This window comes from Harmonia axyridis, chromosome 4 (genome assembly GCF_914767665.1).
Source record: "Harmonia axyridis chromosome 4, icHarAxyr1.1, whole genome shotgun sequence".
NCBI classification, from domain to species: Eukaryota; Metazoa; Arthropoda; class Insecta; order Coleoptera; family Coccinellidae; genus Harmonia; species Harmonia axyridis.
The window spans coordinates 3,859,635-3,878,496 of NC_059504.1; the positions used below are offsets into that span (position 1 = coordinate 3,859,635).

General features: G+C 35.0%; 2 protein-coding genes across 5 annotated transcripts; one reads left to right on the forward strand and one right to left on the reverse strand.

Annotated features, from left to right (window-relative positions):
* Positions 1 to 5,917: 5,917 nt before the first annotated feature.
* On the forward strand, positions 5,918 to 9,460 carry LOC123679135 (arrestin homolog). The gene is made up of 7 exons (XM_045616538.1): positions 5,918 to 6,211; positions 7,459 to 7,731; positions 7,975 to 8,198; positions 8,313 to 8,470; positions 8,705 to 8,848; positions 8,999 to 9,128; positions 9,228 to 9,460. The coding sequence occupies exons 1-7, from the start codon at positions 6,103 to 6,105 to the stop codon at positions 9,318 to 9,320; spliced, it is 1,131 nt and encodes a 376-aa protein (XP_045472494.1). The 5' UTR covers positions 5,918 to 6,102; the 3' UTR covers positions 9,321 to 9,460.
* A 1,779-nt stretch (positions 9,461 to 11,239) lies between these two features.
* LOC123679137 (cytoplasmic protein NCK1) lies at positions 11,240 to 18,464 on the reverse strand. 4 transcript variants are annotated; one of them, XM_045616540.1, is made up of 7 exons: positions 18,297 to 18,457; positions 17,807 to 17,966; positions 16,110 to 16,330; positions 15,749 to 15,959; positions 14,981 to 15,206; positions 13,712 to 13,982; positions 11,240 to 12,046 (listed from the first exon to the last, which is right to left on the reverse strand). In XM_045616540.1, exons 2-7 carry the CDS (start codon positions 17,916 to 17,918, stop codon positions 11,837 to 11,839), a joined length of 1,251 nt encoding a protein of 416 aa, XP_045472496.1. In that variant the 5' UTR covers positions 17,919 to 17,966; positions 18,297 to 18,457; the 3' UTR covers positions 11,240 to 11,836. The 4 variants fall into 4 exon arrangements, with proteins under 4 accessions (XP_045472496.1, XP_045472497.1, XP_045472498.1 ...); XM_045616541.1 differs by having other exon boundaries at positions 17,807 to 17,961; positions 18,297 to 18,452; XM_045616542.1 differs by lacking the exon at positions 17,807 to 17,966 and having other exon boundaries at positions 18,297 to 18,464.
* Between the last annotated feature and the right edge of the window lie 398 nt (positions 18,465 to 18,862).

Below are 18,862 nucleotides of genomic sequence, written 5' to 3' on the forward strand. Positions count from 1 at the left end.
ACCTTTTTCAGTTAATGACATTTTATGTATCGGAATGTGAAAGGGAATGGTACGTCTTGTGTTATTAATATTTTTGAGATCATCGAAATAATGGGGACTTGTTTTCACAAAAAGAACGCACTCTAAAACAAACATCCCAAAGAAAGTGAGAATTCTATTTTGTCTGAAGTGCCCTCTGCATGATTCTCTATATTTTAGACCAATCATAGATCTTAAAGCAGACTTTTGAAGTACAAACAATTTACTACAATCGGAACCACTACCCCAAATCACGATTCCGTACCTGAGTATAGAATCAAAATTCGCAAAATAAATGGATCTTAAAAGTTGCCCGTCGAGATAACACCCTTATCATATAAATAGCCCGATTTAGTCTTTTACATAGATGATGAATATGTTCGCACCAATTCAATTGATTGTCCACATAAACTCCCAAAAATTTAGTGGTTTGTGATATTTTTACTTCGGTATTGCCGAACATTATTGTCTTTGGGAAATTCTCTTTAGATCTGTTAGTCCTAAACATGACGCATTCAGTTTTATCAACATTAAGATGGAGCCCGTTCTGACTACACCAAATATTCATTAGATCATAAGCTGTTTTCGTCTGTTCGATGCAAGTTTTGAGGTCTTTATTTTTAATGAGTGCATTTGCATCGTCAACAAATAAAAGTATATTGATAATTGATTGTAAAGAAGATATAGATGAAGGCAGATCATTAATATAAAGAAGAAAAAGAAGGGGTCCCAAAACACTCCCTTGCGGTACACCTACATTAACCACTTCTTCTTTGGATATGTGAACTTTGTCGCCCGTGCCAACAGAAACTCTTTGCGTTCTATTAGTTAGGTAACTACGCAGCAGATCAAGTTGGTTGTCACGAACACCATAAAATTCCAATTTATTCAGAAGTCTCTGGTGATTCACACAATCAAAAGCCTTAGAGAGATCTATAAAAAGTCCGATGGGCATCTCACCTTGTTCAATTGCCTCAATAATACCCGATGTTAGTTCATAGAGAGCCGTGGTGGTGCCTTTACCGCGCAAGTAACCATGTTGATTTTTTGAAAATATCCCAAATTTATGAAAGAAGTTCAATAACCGGTTCACTAGGATTTTTTCGAAAATTTTTGAAAATGCAGTCAACAAGCTGATAGGACGATAGTTGTGAATATCATTTGAATCTCCTTTTTTATATAGAGGTTTGATTACAGCTGATTTGAGAGCCGATGGAAATAAACCCTCCGTAAAAGCTCGATTGATAATATGTGATAGAGGTGTGGCAATTATATGAATCGAGTTTTTGATAACAGTTATAGGTATATCATCATAGCCACAAGCGGTTTTACTCTTCATTTTATTGACCACACTAATTACCTCACTTTCATCTACGGGAAAATAATAAAAGGATTTATTATTGCGATATTGACCATATGTACCATCTGATATATTATTCAAATTATGTGAATATTCCGAATGCGCGCTGGCGAAATAGATATTAAAGTTATTCGCAAGGACCTCTGGGTTGCCAATATGTTTCAGGACATCTCCCTTGGTCACATCTTTACCAGTTAGCCTACGAAGTATACTCCAAGATGTTTTACACTTATTTTCACTCTCCGAAATCAGTTTTCTGAAATAGTCCTGGTTCATTTTCTGTAACTCCTTGTCATATCGAAATTTCAGCTTTTTATAATGACTATTATAATTCGAATTTTGTTGAGAAAAAACAAATAAAGTGTTCAAATAATTACGGAGCTGTTGAACCTTAGGCGTGATAGGAATTTTAATTTTGTTGTTATTTTTAATTGAAATATGTGGAAATGAATCATCAAATATTCGTTTAAAGGTTGTGTGAAACTTATTCCATAAGGAGTCCACATCAGTAGAAAAGTCGATTGAAAGTATGTTCCAATCCACTTGGGACAAAGATGTCAAAAATATCTCAGTGGTAGACCCATTTATTAAGCGAATTTTTCTCTTGTGCTGTATAGCTGTGACAGCTGAAAAAGTGAATATTTGTCCCTTGTGATCCGATATGTGTTCTTCAATAACTCTAGCTAATGTGTCATCTTCGATATTGGTTATTATATTATCGATACATGAAGAAGATGTTAGTGTTATTCTTGTAGGTTCCCTAATCATAAATTTCGCATTGAAACCCTCAACAAGTGAGATGAACCTCTCAGCCACATTATTATTTGAAAGAATGTCAATGTTAAAATCTCCGGATACAACAAATGAACAAGATTCCTTCGTTATCTTCATAAGGATATTATGCATTTTCTCAAGGAATATATCTACGTCCGACGTGTTAGAACAGCTGGGCCGGTATATACAAATGATAATCATTTTTTTACTTTCAATGAGACATTCAACAGCTGAACACTCGAATATAAATGGAATCGAAAACTTAAGGTCAGTTCGTTCCCTACATATGATCCCACCTCTACAATATATAGCGCAGCCTCCGTGCTTACCCGCTTCTCGGGAGAAAAACGATATTAGATTATAGTTCAAAAATTTGTAGCTAAGAAGTTCATCCTCACTTTTCCAATGTTCTGTTATTGTGACAAATGACACATCAAATTTATTTATAAACAATTCCAATCGACTGAAGCAATTTCCAATCGATTGAACATTCTGATGAATAAGAGTATATCGCTTCTTTACTCGTTGATTTTGTGCTTTACCAGACGAAATAAAAAATTATTCAATCTCACTCCTTCAGGCCAGATTTCCGGGTTCTTGAGAGATTCAAAAAGATTTTCAGGTACCATGAGCTTGAACGATGAATACTCCTCTGGTCTATTTGACTTCATTTTGGTACATTTCACATTTCGAATTCCATTATTCTCCAGATGACTAACGATTATACTTTCCTCCATATCAGGGTGTAGATTACATACATGTAAATATCTCAATTTAGGTGCCGATTTAATTTTAATATTATCACCTTTACCAGTACCCAGAATGGGGTTACTACGACGATGTCTTCCCCTCCTATTTTCAACTAAGGTAAAGCCCTCATCAGCAGTTATTTCTGAGGCATTGTGAGATGGCTTAGCATTAGGAAGTACAACCGGAGTTTCAACGGTAGGTGTTCTCAGAATTTCAACGAATTGTTCTTTGTTTACCTCTTGTCTCTTTGTCCCTTTATTGGAATTCGATTCATTAGAGTGAGGAACACTGTTACTTTTAGGCAATTTTTTGCTTGTTGTAATTCTTGTAGATTCATTTGAACCCTTTCCTGAGTTTTTATTTTTACCTGCTTGTCCAGCATAGGATAATTGAGTATCTTCACCGAGTTTATTCAATAGTTTGGCGTTCTGCTCCTTCAAGAATATTATTTCCATTTTGAGGTTAGACATTTCTGTTTTTATTGAATCTAATATTGGTGAAAAGGTTTCTCGAAATGTTCCCACGATCAAACCTCTCAACTCATCCATATTCATCTCACCGACATTCACACTGCGAGGAATGGCCTCATCCGAGGTACACATATAACAAAGCCATTTTTGCAAATCGGTTGATTTTTTCAGTTGTTCTAAATGTTCCACAGTAATATCTATACATCCAATATGAAATATATGTGAACTATTATTAAAACATGATATAGAGTCGTCAGATCGACTTATTGATTTTTCACACTTCATACACGTAACCGCCATTTTGTCAATCTTTTGACGTAACGCGTTACATTCTTTATTACCTAGTTATATTAACAATATTATCAAAAATACTTATTGTCCAGGGGCAATTGGTTTCAATGTAACACCCTGTAGTTTGTTACATTTTTAGATTCATGAATGTAAAATATAGTTATCCAAACATCGAATTTTAGTTTCTTTCTGTGTTTTCCGGAAGTCACAGACTACTCCACACAGTGGAGAATTACGGCTTTTCCTCATTTAAGTTCTTCCTCGATTACTCTTAAAGTATTCATTTAGGGTATAGGGTTTTATAAGTGGAAAATGAAGATGAACGAGTCCAAATCAACACAGATAACAATCACATTGTGAAAAGGAAAGCGATCTGCAGTCAAAATTAATAATAAACCTATACAGCAAATATATATCATTAATACGATACTAATCCAATGGAAACGAAGAAAATATCTTACACAATATGCTAGCACGTTGCCACCAGCTGTTCAATGCAGGAACACCTGCCATTTTAATACGGAATTACCATTGACAATGAAGTTTTAATTTTCATGTTCCCACGGTGACACGAATATGCTACGATTTGCAATTGAAATGGATTAAGATTGAACGAGTTCGTTGTTTATTCTAATGATAATACTTGCATTATATAATTTTCAATTAGATTTAGCTGGTGTCGAAGGTGAATCGACGTTGTGAGTGAAACATGAAACCTTGACGTTGTGTTAAATTGCTCATTAACGCGATTTTTCGATATATTTCTTAATGTTCTGTTGTTGTTTGATTAGTGAAAAAACTGCAATTTTCATAGAACGGTTTATAATAACTTCTATCAGGAAGAAAAAAATTGCATAATGAATATTATCCCACGCAGTTTGAACTCAGGGTGTTCACTAATTTTGAATCGAATATCCCAAATCCACAAAATGAAGAAAGAGAAATATTCTATTCTAAAGTGTGTTTTTCTTAGAGCTATAAAACTTGAAATTGCAATAAAACAACCAAGGATTATTCGATTGACATGAATTTTATTTATCCGCAAGATAATCTTGTGGCATTACATTTTAAATATGATTTCTGGCATATGACCGCCACGGCTGGCTCGGATGTACTCCAATCTGGACGTCCAATTTTCGGTGACTTTTTCCAACATTTGTGGCCGTATATCGGCAATAACTCGGCGAATGTTGTCTTCCAAATGGTCAAGCGTTTGTGGCTTATCCGCATAGACCAATGACTTTACATAGCCCCACAGAAAGTAGTCCAGCGGTGTTAAATCACAAGATCTTGGAGGCCAATTCACAGGTCCAAAATGTAAAATTAGGCGTTCATCAAACGTGTCTATCAATAAATCGATTGTGGCACGAGCTGTGTGACATGTTGCGCCGTCTTGTTGGAACCACAGCTCCTGGACATCATGGTTGTTCAATTCAGGTATGAAAAAGTTAGTAATCATGGCTCTATACGGATCACCATTGACTGTAACGTTCTGGCCATCATCGTTTTTGAAGAAGTACGGACCAATGATTCCACCAGCCCATAAAGCGCACCAAACAGTCAGTTTTTCTGGATGTAACGGTTTTTCGACATACACTTGAGGATTAGCTTCACTCCAAATGCCGCAGTTTTGTTTGTTGACGTAGTCATTCAACCAGAAGTGCGCTTCATCAAAATAAAATGGACGTATAGTGCGAGATACGTATTCCGCACAGAACCATTATTTTCGAAATAAAATTGCACTCTTTGCAAGCGTTGTTCAAGCGTGAGTCTATTCATGATGAATTGCCAAACCAAACTGAGAAAAAATCACATGACAGCTGTTAAATCGGTGACCATCTTGAACAGTAATGCCACCTTAAAGTTATATACCTCGAAAAAAACACCCGTTACAAAATATACAAGAGTTATCGACCGATCGAGCATTATTGAATAACCCTGTATATCAATTGGATATTTCCTTTGTACACTTAAGGATAATTTGAATTTAATGCAACATTTTTGAAAATTGTGGTTTTAATTGCTAAACCCAAATTCTTTATAACGATGTGTATGACTAGCAGTTCATTCCATGTCTACCGAATAAACAAATCATAAAAGTTTTCCTGAATGGGAGTCTTATTGTGTAACAAAACAAACAACACCAAAAAAGACGATAATTGAATTAGTAAATGCTAATATTCGCTCGTTACTCAGACAAAATAAAACCTTCTTTTACTGGAATTTTAAACTCCTATTAGTAGTCAGCTAAGAACAAACGTCCTGAATGTCCTTCCCCAATCCAATTATCTCAAGTACACCCTCGTAATTGACACGTAGGAGTGCAAAGACATCTAAGGACCTAACAAGATTAGGAAGCCCTACTGTTCGACATATAAAACTCATTTTTCCGATATATCGACTTAGTCTGTTAGTGAAACTTCGGGTAAAAGTGACGAGATGGTCTTCAATTTTCGAGTTTTCAAAAAACAGGCCCCAAATGGAAAAATTACAATTTATTTGGGTAAAAGAGATTTCGTCGATCATATTTCTGGCATCGAACCAATAGGTGAGTCACGTAAATTGTAAATGTCAATTTTTTTATTCATTTGAATACGTAGTTTGGATAGTGTAATTCAAAATAAATGCCTTTTTAATAAAAGATTGTAACACCATAGCTAACTCTGCATAATGTTTTTCAACGCTTTTCACAAACACTGTTTTAACTTATATTGTCTATATGATAATATTTCGAAATTCAATCATAGCAATTCTTATTGAAATTTTATGAACCTCTGTATCCATACCTGTGATTTGAAAAGCGACTACGGTGCCAAAATCATATAAAGGGTGTTTTTTTAGAGCTATATAGAACTTTAAATTGCAATAAAACAAAGATGGATTATTTCATTGACATGAATTTTATTTATCCGCAAGATAATCTTGTGGCATTACATTTTAAATATGTTTTCTGGCATATGACCGCCACGTCTGGCTCGGATGTAGTCCAATCTGGACGTTCAATTTTCGATGACTTTTTCCAACATTTGTGGCCGTATATCGGCAATAACACGACGAATATTATCTTCCAAATGGTCAAGGGTTTGTGGCTTATCCGTATAGACCGATGACTTTACATAGCCCCACAGAAAGTAGTCTAGCGGTGTTAAATCACAAGATCTTGGAGGCCAATTCACAGGTCCAAAACGTGAAATTAGGCGGTCACCAAACGTGTCTTTCAATAAATCGATTGTGGCACGAGCTGCTTGACATGTTGCGCCGTCTTGTTGGAACCACAGCTCCTGGACATCATGAAAAGTTAGTAATCATGGCTCTATATTGATCACCATTGACTGTAACGTTCTGGCCATCATCGTTTTTGAAGAAGTACGGACCAATGATTCCACCAGCCTATAAAGCGCACCAAACAGTTAGTTTTTCTGGATGTAACGGTGTTTCGACATACACTTGAGGATTAGCTTCACTCCAAATGCGGCAGTTTCGTTTGTTGACGTAGCCATTCAACCAGAAGTGCGCTTCATCGCTAAACAAAATAAAATGGACGTAGTGCGCGATACGTATTCCGCACAGAACCATTATTTTCGAAATGAAATTGCACTATTTTCAAGCGTTGTTCAGGCGTAAGTCTATTCATGGTGAATTGCCTGTTAAATCGGTCTCCATCTTGAACAATAATGCCAACTTAAAGTTATATACTTCGAAAAAAACACCCTATACATAATTTTCACTAAGTAAAACCAGTTTCGACTGATTTTTTCCAAAAGAAAAACATCTTCATTCATAAACTCCTTTCAGAGGGTGTATTTTTGGTCGACAACGAGTACAAGGACAGGAAAATCTTCGGCCAAATTGTTTGCAGCTTCAGATATGGCAGAGAAGAGGATGAGGTCATGGGACTCAATTTCCAGAAGGATCTCTTTCTTGATTCGCGTCAGCTATATCCTCCACCTGAGAAACAAGAGACCAGCAAGCTACAAGAACGTCTGATCAGAAAATTAGGGTCTGAGGCTTATCCTTTCACATTTACCATACCACCAAGTGCTCCAGCATCTATCACCTTACAACCAGGTAGGTGCTGAAAATAAGAATTTCACTCAAAGAAGCACTTCAAATTATTGTTTCGGTATCCACTTCTATCAAGCAAGCTCAGGAGTTGATCATTTCAAAAGCTCCCTTGGAGGGATTGTCTAAATTACTGTTGGTACAACTGTCCTCTATACTCGCACTTAGAGTTTCTTCTTCTTCTTCTTCTTCTTGGAGCTTTGTTGCCCATTGTCCTGTGCATATAAGGTTTTAGAAATATTATTCCAGGCCCTGAAGATGAAGGACAACCTTGTGGAGTACACTATTATATCAAGATATTCGTGGGTGAAAATGAAACAGATCGTCCACACAAGAGAAGCACAGTATCAATGGGTATCCGAAAAATTCAATATGCGCCATCTAAACAGGGGCGCCAACCTTGCACGGTTGTTAGAAAAGATTTCATGTTGAGTCCTGGGGAACTTGAGCTAGAAGTCACCCTGGATAAGCAGGTAAAAATAAAATTCAAATTAGTGCTAAATTCCCAATGATTTCATTGTGCAAGACAACATTTAGCACTTAGTGTTTAGTTAACATCAATGAGTACATTTTTCTTTCGTTTATAGCTATACCATCATGGGGAGCAAATTGCGGTAAATATCTGCATTCGCAATAACAGTAATAAAGTTGTGAAGAAAATGAAGACAATGGTCCAGCAAGGTGTGGATGTTGTTTTATTCCAAAATGGACAATATAGAACCACAGTTGCTTTTGCTGAAACACAGTAAGTCCTCTGTGAACCAATGATTCATCATTAGAATTTGGAAATTCTGGTCTTTTCAAGTTTCTAGGTCGTAGATTGTAACTCAACACTTTAACTAAAGTAGACCACAGCTGAAAAAAGCCTGGAATTTCCTAAATATGTTGAACAATCCTATCTTGAAAGCCTTCAGTATAACAACACTTCATCACTCAATAATCGTGCATGAACCTAATGAAAAATTAATTTGTTTTACAGAGAAGGCTGTCCAATTCAACCTGGATCAAGTCTCCAGAAAATTATTTACTTGACACCAACTTTGACGTCGAATAAAGGTCGAAGAGGAATTGCTTTAGATGGTCACCTGAAACACCAAGAGACAAACCTGGCATCTACAACATTGTAGGTACTTAAGTTTTAAGTTCAGGGATGCACCATTTTATTTTGGTGTTAACAGAAGTTGTATTCACCCAAAGTAGTTTGAGTTCTTTTATATAGTTAACACAATATTTCCCTTCTTTGAAAAATTGTTAAATAATGTATGATTTTCAGGCTGGCGTCACCAGATGCTCGTGATGCTTTTGGCATTATTGTTTCTTACGCGGTGAAAGTGAAGCTCTACTTGGGAGCTTTGGGTGGAGAACTAGTAGCTGAACTCCCATTCGTGCTTATGCATCCAAAGGTAAAGACAACAACTTCTACATACTGTGTATTGTACTCCTTTCTCAAGCATTCTAAACCAAAAAAATCTATTCAATTAATTTTTTTTTTGCACACTCAGCCAACTGTTAAAGGAAAAATGCTACATGCTGATAGCCAAGCTGATGTAGAAGACTTTCGACAAGATACTGTGGATAATGAGGCAGCTGATTAGTTTCTGTTTGAACCTTTGTCAAATATAACACAGAAAAAATGCTTAATGTATATTCATAAACTTTGTTCCTATATAGATATTTCTTCAAATAAAAATTCATTATTTTTTAATCAATCATCAATAAATCAGGTCTAAGACAATCATGCATTAATTTTTCCATACCGAACAAGAATTCTCTACCTGCGATACCGAATTAGATAGTGCTGAGTGATGCGAAGCCCATAACGCCCTCTCTCGGGCCAAGCACATAGTAACTACACACTCCCCTACCAGTACCGACAATGCCCCAGAGGAGGAGGAGGTACGAAGGTATATGAAGAATTCAATTTTTTCAAACGAAAAATTTCACAAAAACTTAATTTAACTCCTTATAACATAAGATCCTTCTTAGTGAGAAATAAGGATATTGAACCATTAGAAATATAATGAGATATATAGGAAAGGTTTTTCAAAATTATACAATCGAACTTATAATTTAAGTATATTGAGAAATATCCACATACAGCTCATTCATGTATATAATACACAGTTTTTAAATTAAAGGACAAATTCAGCCAACAAGCTTCAGGAATCAAGCTTATATATTAGGTTAACTGTATCACTATATTCTTCTATAGCTATCAAAATTTAAAACTGATAGATAATCTTAAGATACTGGTAAATATATAGAATGAGTATTTTATAATTTCTTGTTCTAAAAATTATGTCAAAAATATTTTAATGCTTTCTTTAATTTACAGATTTCCGCAGATAGATATTCATATATACAAATTAACATTATATGGCCGAATGCTTTTTAATAAATAATTTCCTCATGTATTATATTGGCAAAAATCTCCAAAATAGAAGGAATTTTTGGTGCACACTTCAATAAGTTAGTCCTCTTAGATGAAATCTGTAAGTTAGGTTAGCACAGAACAGCACTAATTCAACGTGTTCTTTATGCCTCTTCCCTTTCCTTTACAAATCGTAAAAAACTCCTATAATAAGTTCTTCACAGTCCTTCTCTCATAACTCATTCGATAATACATCAAAGGTGCGAAATAATTGTACGTTTCATGATATGGCCTATTTGCAAATCTCCAACAGAGATGCAAAAACAATTGATACTATTACTAAAACTGGAATGAGATGACTCAAACATTCCTCGTTCGTTTCCAATTTCAAATAACCAGTTCAACTTTTTTTAGGGTATGGTCCCTATACCACCTTGGTTACTATATTTAGTAAGTTGGTGGTCCGTATATGTCAAATTCCCCAAAAACCGGTGACTATTTCCTCAAACTTCGGTGAGATATCTGTCATCAGAGCAACCGTACTTTTATTCTGGTTAGGTTCGGTAACCACGCCCACTCCGGTTAGCAGTTGTCATTTTAATTTTCAGATTATTGTTTATGAATATTTTTCATGACAACTAACACTCAAAAACTTTATAATTTTTATTATGAAACAAATACCCTTCAGAGCCATTAATAACTATTAGTTATTTACAAATTTAAAGAGATCAACCATTTATAACCTCCAAAAAAAATTTTGTTGACCATTGACAAATGTCAAGCGGTCCGTAAATACGTAGCAGGTTACCTGAAACATTGAAAACCACTAGTAACCGCTCTGAAATTCTCGGCGATATACGGACCATACCCTTAGTAAGTTTGAGTTCAGGTTCCCTTAGTATGCCTTCAATTGAAAAAAACTCCTGAATAATTCCTACAAATTTGAGGTTATAAGTAAATTCTCAATTAGTTCCGTCAAAAAACTGAGAACTCACTTCTTCAAGAAAAGTAAATAACGGTTAATATCATCTGCTGAGTTTCATTCCTTTCAACACTATGAAAAAACTATCATATCCTATCATTAATTCCGAAGACATTTCTTATTTTTGTAATTTTCTTAGTAAGCCTCTTTTTGCAAAAACATTTCTTATAATCTGTGTTATAGTAGATATAGCTTGGATACAAAAACTTCTTTAAAAAATGGGAATCTTCATATTAGGCAATATGTGATGTATCAATATAAGCCCTGACAATAACAATTCATTTAGTTAAATCAGAAATTTCGAGTACCTTGAAGCCACTACGAATTGGAAGTCGCCCAAGTTTAAAGTCAAAATCAAGAATTTAGTCAAAAAACTTACCATAATAAAACAGCACCTGAACTGAAAAACCAAGTGTTCTTTTATAAATAAATACCGTCTCATTTTCACTAGATTTATTACGTGAAATAAAAATATTCAACACATCAGACTTCAATTAAGGGTTAGTTCCTCAATTATTTCATCTTCGAAACTCACAATTATTCAGAAAATGTAGCTTCAAAGTACAGCATTCTCTACATTCATCATTAATAACTTAAATAATCAAATAAAATAAACATATTCACAATTATTATGACCAGATAATCGAATTAATTTTAAGAAAGTCATAGTTTATCATTATGGGCTACTGCAAAAAAAAATTATACAACACTCACACAAATATTGTTTTACTTAGACTATGTAACTTCATTCAATAAGGTTATCCATTGGCAGGTTTAGGGAGTGGACGTACAAGGTATAGTTTTTCACCCTGTTTGTTGGTATAAATGGGGGCCCTCTGGTAGTGATCTACTAATTGATCTAGCGTGTGAAATTTTCGTTGTCCTATGCAATAGAGAGCTCCTTCCACGTGCACCCTGAAGTGCTTGTTGCGTCCTGGTGCTTTGAGAGAAACTGAATAATCTCCAAGCTGTGGAAATATACGGAAATGGAAGATTTCAGAAAATCACAAAAAGTGTTGCAAATTTTACATTTGATTTATTGTAAAATAGTAAATTTCAAATATAAGGTGATTCATTGGTAAATGGACGAAACTAAGGGTAGATATTAGGCCAATTGAAAAGTCCCCGGTCTGATGCCCAGATGGCGGTGCTAGTATTAAATCCATATGATTTTTAGTTAGTACCAACCAAACAATACTGGTCAACATTTGACAGCAGTCCGACCATTAGTTTGTGAGATATTGCGTTGTGAGTGCAGCTACTTTTGTTATTTGAAAAAAGATGGAAAAAAAAAAGAATTTCGTTTGCTGATAAAATATTGCTTTTTGAAGGGAAAAAATACAGTTGGAGCAAAATCTTGGCTTGATGAAGAGTTTCCGGGGTCTGCACCAGTTAAATCAACCGTCATTGATTGGTATGCTAAGTTTAAACGTGGTGAAATGAGCACCGAAGACGGCGAACGCAGTGGACGCCCAAAAGAGGCTGTCACCGACGAAAAAATCAGAAAAGTTCACAAAATAATTTTGAATGACCGTAAAGTAAAGTTGATCGAGAGAGCAGACATTGTGAAGATATCATCTGAACGTGTACTTCATATCATTCACGATTATTTGTACATAAGAAAGCTGTGTGCAAAATGGGTACCGCGCGAGCTCACAATCGATCAAAAGCAACAACTTGTTAATGATTCTGAGCAGTGTTTGAAGCTGTCAAGTGCGATTGAGCTGAATTTTTGCGTCGATATGTGACAATGGATGAAACTTGGTTCCATCATTTCACTCCGGAGTCCAATCAACAGTCAGTTGAGTGGACTGAACACGATGAACCGATTCCAAAGCGAGGAAAAAGACAACAGTCAGCTGGCAAGGTTATGGTATCAGTATTTTGGGATGCGTAAGATATAATATTCATTGATTACCTCCAAAAGGGCCAGACCATCAACAGCATTTATTATATAGCGTTATTGGATCGTTTAAAGGATGAAATCTTTAAAAAAACGGCCCTATTTGAAGAAAAAAAAGGTGCTGTTTCATCAAGACAATGCGCCGTGTCACAAATCAATGAAAACAAAGGCAAAATTGCATGAATTGGGCTTGGAATTGCTTCTGCATCCACCGTATTCGCCAGATCTGGCCCCCAGCGACTGTTTTCTGTTCTCAGACCTCAAAAGAATGCTTGCTGGAAAGAAATTTAGCGCCAATGAAGGAGTAATCGTCGAAACTGAGGCCTATTTTGAAACGATAGACAAATCGTACTACAAAAATGGTATCAAAAAGTTGGAAGATCGCTATAATCGCTGTATCGCCCTCGAAGGCAACCATGTTGAATAATAAAACCGAATTTTCCAAAAAAAATGTGTTTTACTATGGTAGACTGGGGACTTTTCAATTGGCCTGTTACTTGTTATTATAACTCTAAGCAATAAATTTTCAACTTATTGAAACCTGCTTTAAATGAAAGTAGTAAAACTAAAAACCTAATCGGAACAATTTCTATTTTTTCTAAAATCTCCCGATTATTCTGCAAAGCACCTTCATATGGTTCAATCCTAAATAGAATTAACCCTTCCAAAATTTCGAAAGTAACACTCAAAAGACTTATAACTACTTGGATCGGAAGAATATAATACTCACATTAGTTTCACTGTCTCTAATTAGGAAATCTCCATCGTGTCCGCGTCTATTCAATAAGTTATCACAATCGTTTCTGGTTATCGGTCCATAATACCAAGGCCTATCGATGAGATGAGGCTTGTCTACCATCTGTTGCTGTGACCTTTCCATTATGTCTATCCTATCTTGCTTATTCCTTTCTTGATAGGGCTGCGTTAAATATTCGGACAATTCCTGCAGGTAGTTCCTAGGCACCAGGCCAATCTGACCTTGAGAGTTCCGCGCCTTGTACCTACAGCGTATAGTATGAAATATAAAGGGTGTTTTTTTTTAGAGCTATAGAACTTTAAATTGCAATAAAACAACGATGGATTATTCGATTGACATGAATTTTATTTATCCGCAAGATAATCTTGTGGCATTACATTTTAAATATGATTTCTGGCGTATGACCGCCACGGCTGGCTCGGATGTAGTCCAATCTGGACGTCCAATTTTCGATGACTTTTTCCAACATTTGTGGCCGTGTATCGGCAATAACACGGCGAATATTTTCTTCCAAATGGTCAAGGGTTTGTGGCTTATCCGCATAGACCAATGACTTTACATAGCCCCACAGAAAGAAGTCTAGCGGTGTTAAAACACAAGATCTTGGAGGCCAATTCACAGGTCCAAAACGTGAAATTAGGTGGTCACCAAACGTTTCTTTCAATAAATCGATTGTGGCACGAGCTGTGTGACATGTTGCGCCGTCTTGTTGGAACCACAGCTCCTGGACATCATGGTTGTTCAATTCAGGAATGAAAAAGTTAGTAATTATGGCTCTATATCGATCACCATTGACTGTAACGTTCTGGCCATCATCGTTTTTGAAGAAGTACGGACCAATGATTCCACCAGTCCATAAAACGCACAAAACAGTCAGTTTTTCTGGATGTAACGGTGTTTCGACATACACTTGAGGATTAGCTTCACTCCAAATGCGGCAGTTTTGTTTGTTGACGTAGCCATTCAACCAGAAGTGCGCTTCATCGCTAAACAAAATAAAATGGACGTAGTGCGCGATACGTATTCCGCACAGAACCATTATTGTCTAAATAAAATTGCACTATTTGCAAGCGTTGTTCAGGCGTGAGTCTATTCATGATGAATTGCCAAACCAAACTGAGAATAAATCACTAGACAGCTGTTAAATCGGTCGCCATCTTGAACAGTAATGCCAACTTAAAGTTATATACATCGAAAAAAAAACACCCTATACAAATGAAATGTAATAATTGTAAATATTACCATTCAGGATCACTCGGAGGTCGATCTATTATTTCTAGTCTGTCCCCCTTTTCAAAGGATAATTCTTGGTCATTAGTGGATGAAAACGAATACAGCGCCACCACAATGTCCAACACATTTTCTGCCATAGCGTAAGTATGAAAAGTGTCATCGGCATCTCCTTCTTCTTGGGTGTAATTCGAAGGGAACCAACCCACTTGGTTTCCACTCTGACCTCGCCACCATCCTACGTGAAAGTATAAATGAATATCCGGTTTGTTCATAAATCATTGAAAATAATGAAAATTCTTCAAGTATCATCAATAAAATATTTAAATACTGCTTTGATAAAAGGACGGTGTCCTTATATCGCTGAGAATTTAAAGTAAACTGTTTCGTATATACAGACAGCTTGTCACTTGTCATTTGTCAACAAAATTTTGCCTTGACAGATGTTTGGAGGTTATAAATGGTTAATATCTGGTAATTTATGAACAACTTAAAATTCTTAAGTGCTGTGAAAAGTATTTGTTTCATAATTAAAGTCTTGATTGTTAGACGCCATGTAAAATGTTCATAAACAATAATCTGAAAATTAAAATGACACATGTTAAGACGAGTGGTAGTGGTTACCGAACTTCATCAGAGTAAAAGTAGAGAATAGAAGTTTGCGGAAATAGTAACCGCTTTCAGTAACCAAGGAGATATACCACTCTTGCTCAAATTGTGAAAATTACAGACATTTGGAAAAACGCAGCTTTATGACAAAACATGTTTAATCAAACTCACCATCATTACTCTTTTCTAAAATCAATACTCGTGATCCTTTCGATAGAGACAGTTCATCAGCTTGCTGTGCTTGATAATTATATTTAACTACAGCAACTCCAATTGCTTCTGAAGGGTCGGCAGCTTGCCTCCTGGCCATATTGGGAGAGTCAACTGTTCTAGACGGGGAATTATTTGAAGGAAGCGTTTTGGATCCAGAACCCTTTTTTACCTAAGGACAAAAGTTATTGTAAATGCTAAGTTCAAGGAATTACAATTTTTTTTGGGGTCCAATATAACAAGAACATTTTTGTATAGATCAAAAAAACCAAAATTCAACATGAGAACAAACTAACTGAATTATTACAAAATTAATCTTCACCTTTTTTTTGATGCTGTCGAACAATGATGGTTTTTCTTTTTTGACATAGTTGCTAGGAACATATCCAGCTTGACTTCTTGAATTCTGAACTTTCCACCAGTGTTTGGAATCATCCAAAAGGAAGTACCTTTCGTTTTTCCTAAGATCCAGTTCTTGTGGGCCTTGTGCTGCATAATCGTATTTTGCGATAACATAACAGACGTCATCCTGACCTGTTTTTCCTATAAAAGAAATTGAGACAACGACATTAACCTGAGGTAGTAGATGAACCTACCATTCACAAAAAAAGTGTGATGTAATTCAACTAATTATATTTGATGACTAGATAAGATATGAAAGAGTATAACATAATACTAAAAAAAAAAAAATTATATACTAATAATATGTACACGTACAGAAATTGATAATATCTAGAACAGTTATGTACTTAGTAATTTTTTTATAATTTCATTTACTATTTTGTTGCTTTTGTAACAGTATTAATGCTTTTTATAATTTCATTTGATATTTTGTTGCTTTTGTAACAGTATCAATATAGAAAATGTGATAATAATCACATAAACTCAAAAAAATGACTTAAAGGTTTGCTGCTTTGAAACAAGCATCTAATGGAAGTAGATGGAAGGAGAAAAATCATCTCATTTCAAGAGTATCCATTGAACTGACATAAATTAGTGGTGCTAGTGTGGCTGGAGGGTGAATTTCAGAAGAAACGTCAAAAATAACTGATAGAAGTAAACAAGAATGAAAGTGTGTTCGCCTTCTTAGGATGGTTACCCTCTAGCTACACTAGCGCCACCAATTTAGGTCAGTTCTATGGACACCTTCTCAATTTTCTACCATAAGAGATAATTCTCCTTATCTCTACCCTCTATAAATCAACTGAAAAGCATGGAGATAATCACATGAAAATAAACATAAAAATAAACAATAACAGTAAACCTAAAGTATAAAATTTAATACATTTAGCTTCAGCTTATCTGAAGATAATTTTCAACTAACTTTACTGATGAAATTCTGCTATATTATAGTATATAGGTTGCAAAGTAAATGAGTACATTGTTAACATATTAAATCATTTTAAAAAATGAATTAAGCATCACACGAAGAAATTAAGGCAATACAAATATCTAAAATTCAAATTTTGAAGAGGAGTTTATGATGAAAGATGATCTTATTCTTCCACTAGATAGCAAAACTCTAAATTGCACACACTAGTTTGTCTTATAATTGATAAGTACTATATTATATAATTTTTCAGAAATTATTATTTTTGAGTTAAATTCTCTTTCTATATTCATATTTGAATTATCATACTTCCAGTAGGGTGATCAATATAATAAAATTACACCAATCAGTCTTGCATTGACTTTCAAGTATCTGTCTCTCACACTTTTAAAGAAAAACATAAGACTTTTTTAGCTGAATTTAGATTCGAGCTATTCCAAAAAATGCACTGTGGCTAGTTCTGAGGGGAGTTACTTTCCCCAAATGTGTTCAAGATTTATTGTTATTATTTGGAATAATAGATATAAAAAAGCAACTGAAAACAAAAACCAAATGAAAAAGAAAAGAACACAATCTGTATTCAAAGCTAAATAAGTGCAAAGCTAGTTCAGGACGCAGGTAGAGCTGTTCATGGAAGATGTATATAAAGTTGTATTACTACTTATAACACTATATATTAAATAACATACCATGTCGAACATTTGGAACAGCCATTTGATGAGATGGTACTCTAGTCCCGAAATTACTTTTAGATTGCCAAGAAGGCTCTGGCATTCCACGAACAGACCTGGTTTCCAACATGACCACAAACACGACTAATTAAAGATAGCAATCACTCATGCTTCTACTCTACAACACAAAAAAAATTATAGAAAGTATTGAAAAAAATACATTAATATATCAAGCAGAATGTAAACAAAAAAAATAAAAGGGTACCATATATCCTCTAGTTAAAGAACTTGAAACCAACATGTAAATACCAGACTAAATCAAGTGAAAAACAATTTCTAAAAATGAACCATTATCGTTGGATATTCTATAATTGCAGTACAAATGTCACGTGTGATAATAATTTTTAAAATAGATGCTTGCACTTAAAATACGGGGGTGGGACCAGAGAACAAAACCAAAACATAATGAAGTGCAGTAAGTGATGGAACAAATAGAACTTCAAATTACCAAGTTTCAAACTGGACATATTCTAATGAAATTCATATGTATTTCCTAAACTGCACCATCCACTTCGAATTAAATCGAGGCCGTACTAGAATTTCTTAACAGGAGCTGACGGGCTTAAATCGTATTGAACTCTTTCGACAGCTTGACAAACTTCACTCCTGAGCTGTCAAAGAATTGAGAGTTCGCAGAGGGAGAGTTAGGGATGTTAAGGCGTTTTTTAGTGAAACATTTTATTTATGTATATGGAAATATAGTCCATTCACAAGTATGAAATGACGTCACATCTAGAAGGTTTCTTCATTAACTTCTTGTTATGCAGTGCACTCTCTAAAAATAAAGTGCCTAGTCCTACTTGGCTTTGGTTAAGTCAAAGAATTTCATTTTACCTAGGCAACACTAAGCAGACTCATATCAAGAATTGTTGGATGGACTTAACATTAAATAACAGAGCTAAGTAAAAAAATGGTTATTTATACAAACTAATCCTACGAAAATATTAAATGCTTATGAACTAATCATGATTTCTAAACGAACGAGATTTGCCCATGTATTTTTCTTATAAGAAA

What these genes read in the sequence shown, in the direction of transcription:
- LOC123679137 (XM_045616540.1), bottom strand. Translation starts at nt 17,918, where the DNA reads ATGTTGGAAACCAGGTCTGTTCGTGGAATGCCAGAGCCTTCTTGGCAA. An exon ending in TGTTCCAAATGTTCGACATG is followed by an intron (nt 16,331 to 17,806) that starts GTATGTTATTTA and finishes TTTCTTTTATAG; the next exon opens with GAAAAACAGGTCAGGATGAC. An exon ending in CCTCCGAGTGATCCTGAATG is followed by an intron (nt 13,983 to 14,980) that starts GTAATATTTACA and finishes TATACGCTGTAG; the next exon opens with GTACAAGGCGCGGAACTCTC.
- LOC123679135 (XM_045616538.1), top strand. Translation starts at nt 6,103, where the DNA reads ATGGTCTTCAATTTTCGAGTTTTCAAAAAACAGGCCCCAAATGGAAAA. An exon ending in TTCTGGCATCGAACCAATAG is followed by an intron (nt 6,212 to 7,458) that starts GTGAGTCACGTA and finishes AACTCCTTTCAG; the next exon opens with AGGGTGTATTTTTGGTCGAC. An exon ending in AACCTGGCATCTACAACATT is followed by an intron (nt 8,849 to 8,998) that starts GTAGGTACTTAA and finishes TATGATTTTCAG; the next exon opens with GCTGGCGTCACCAGATGCTC.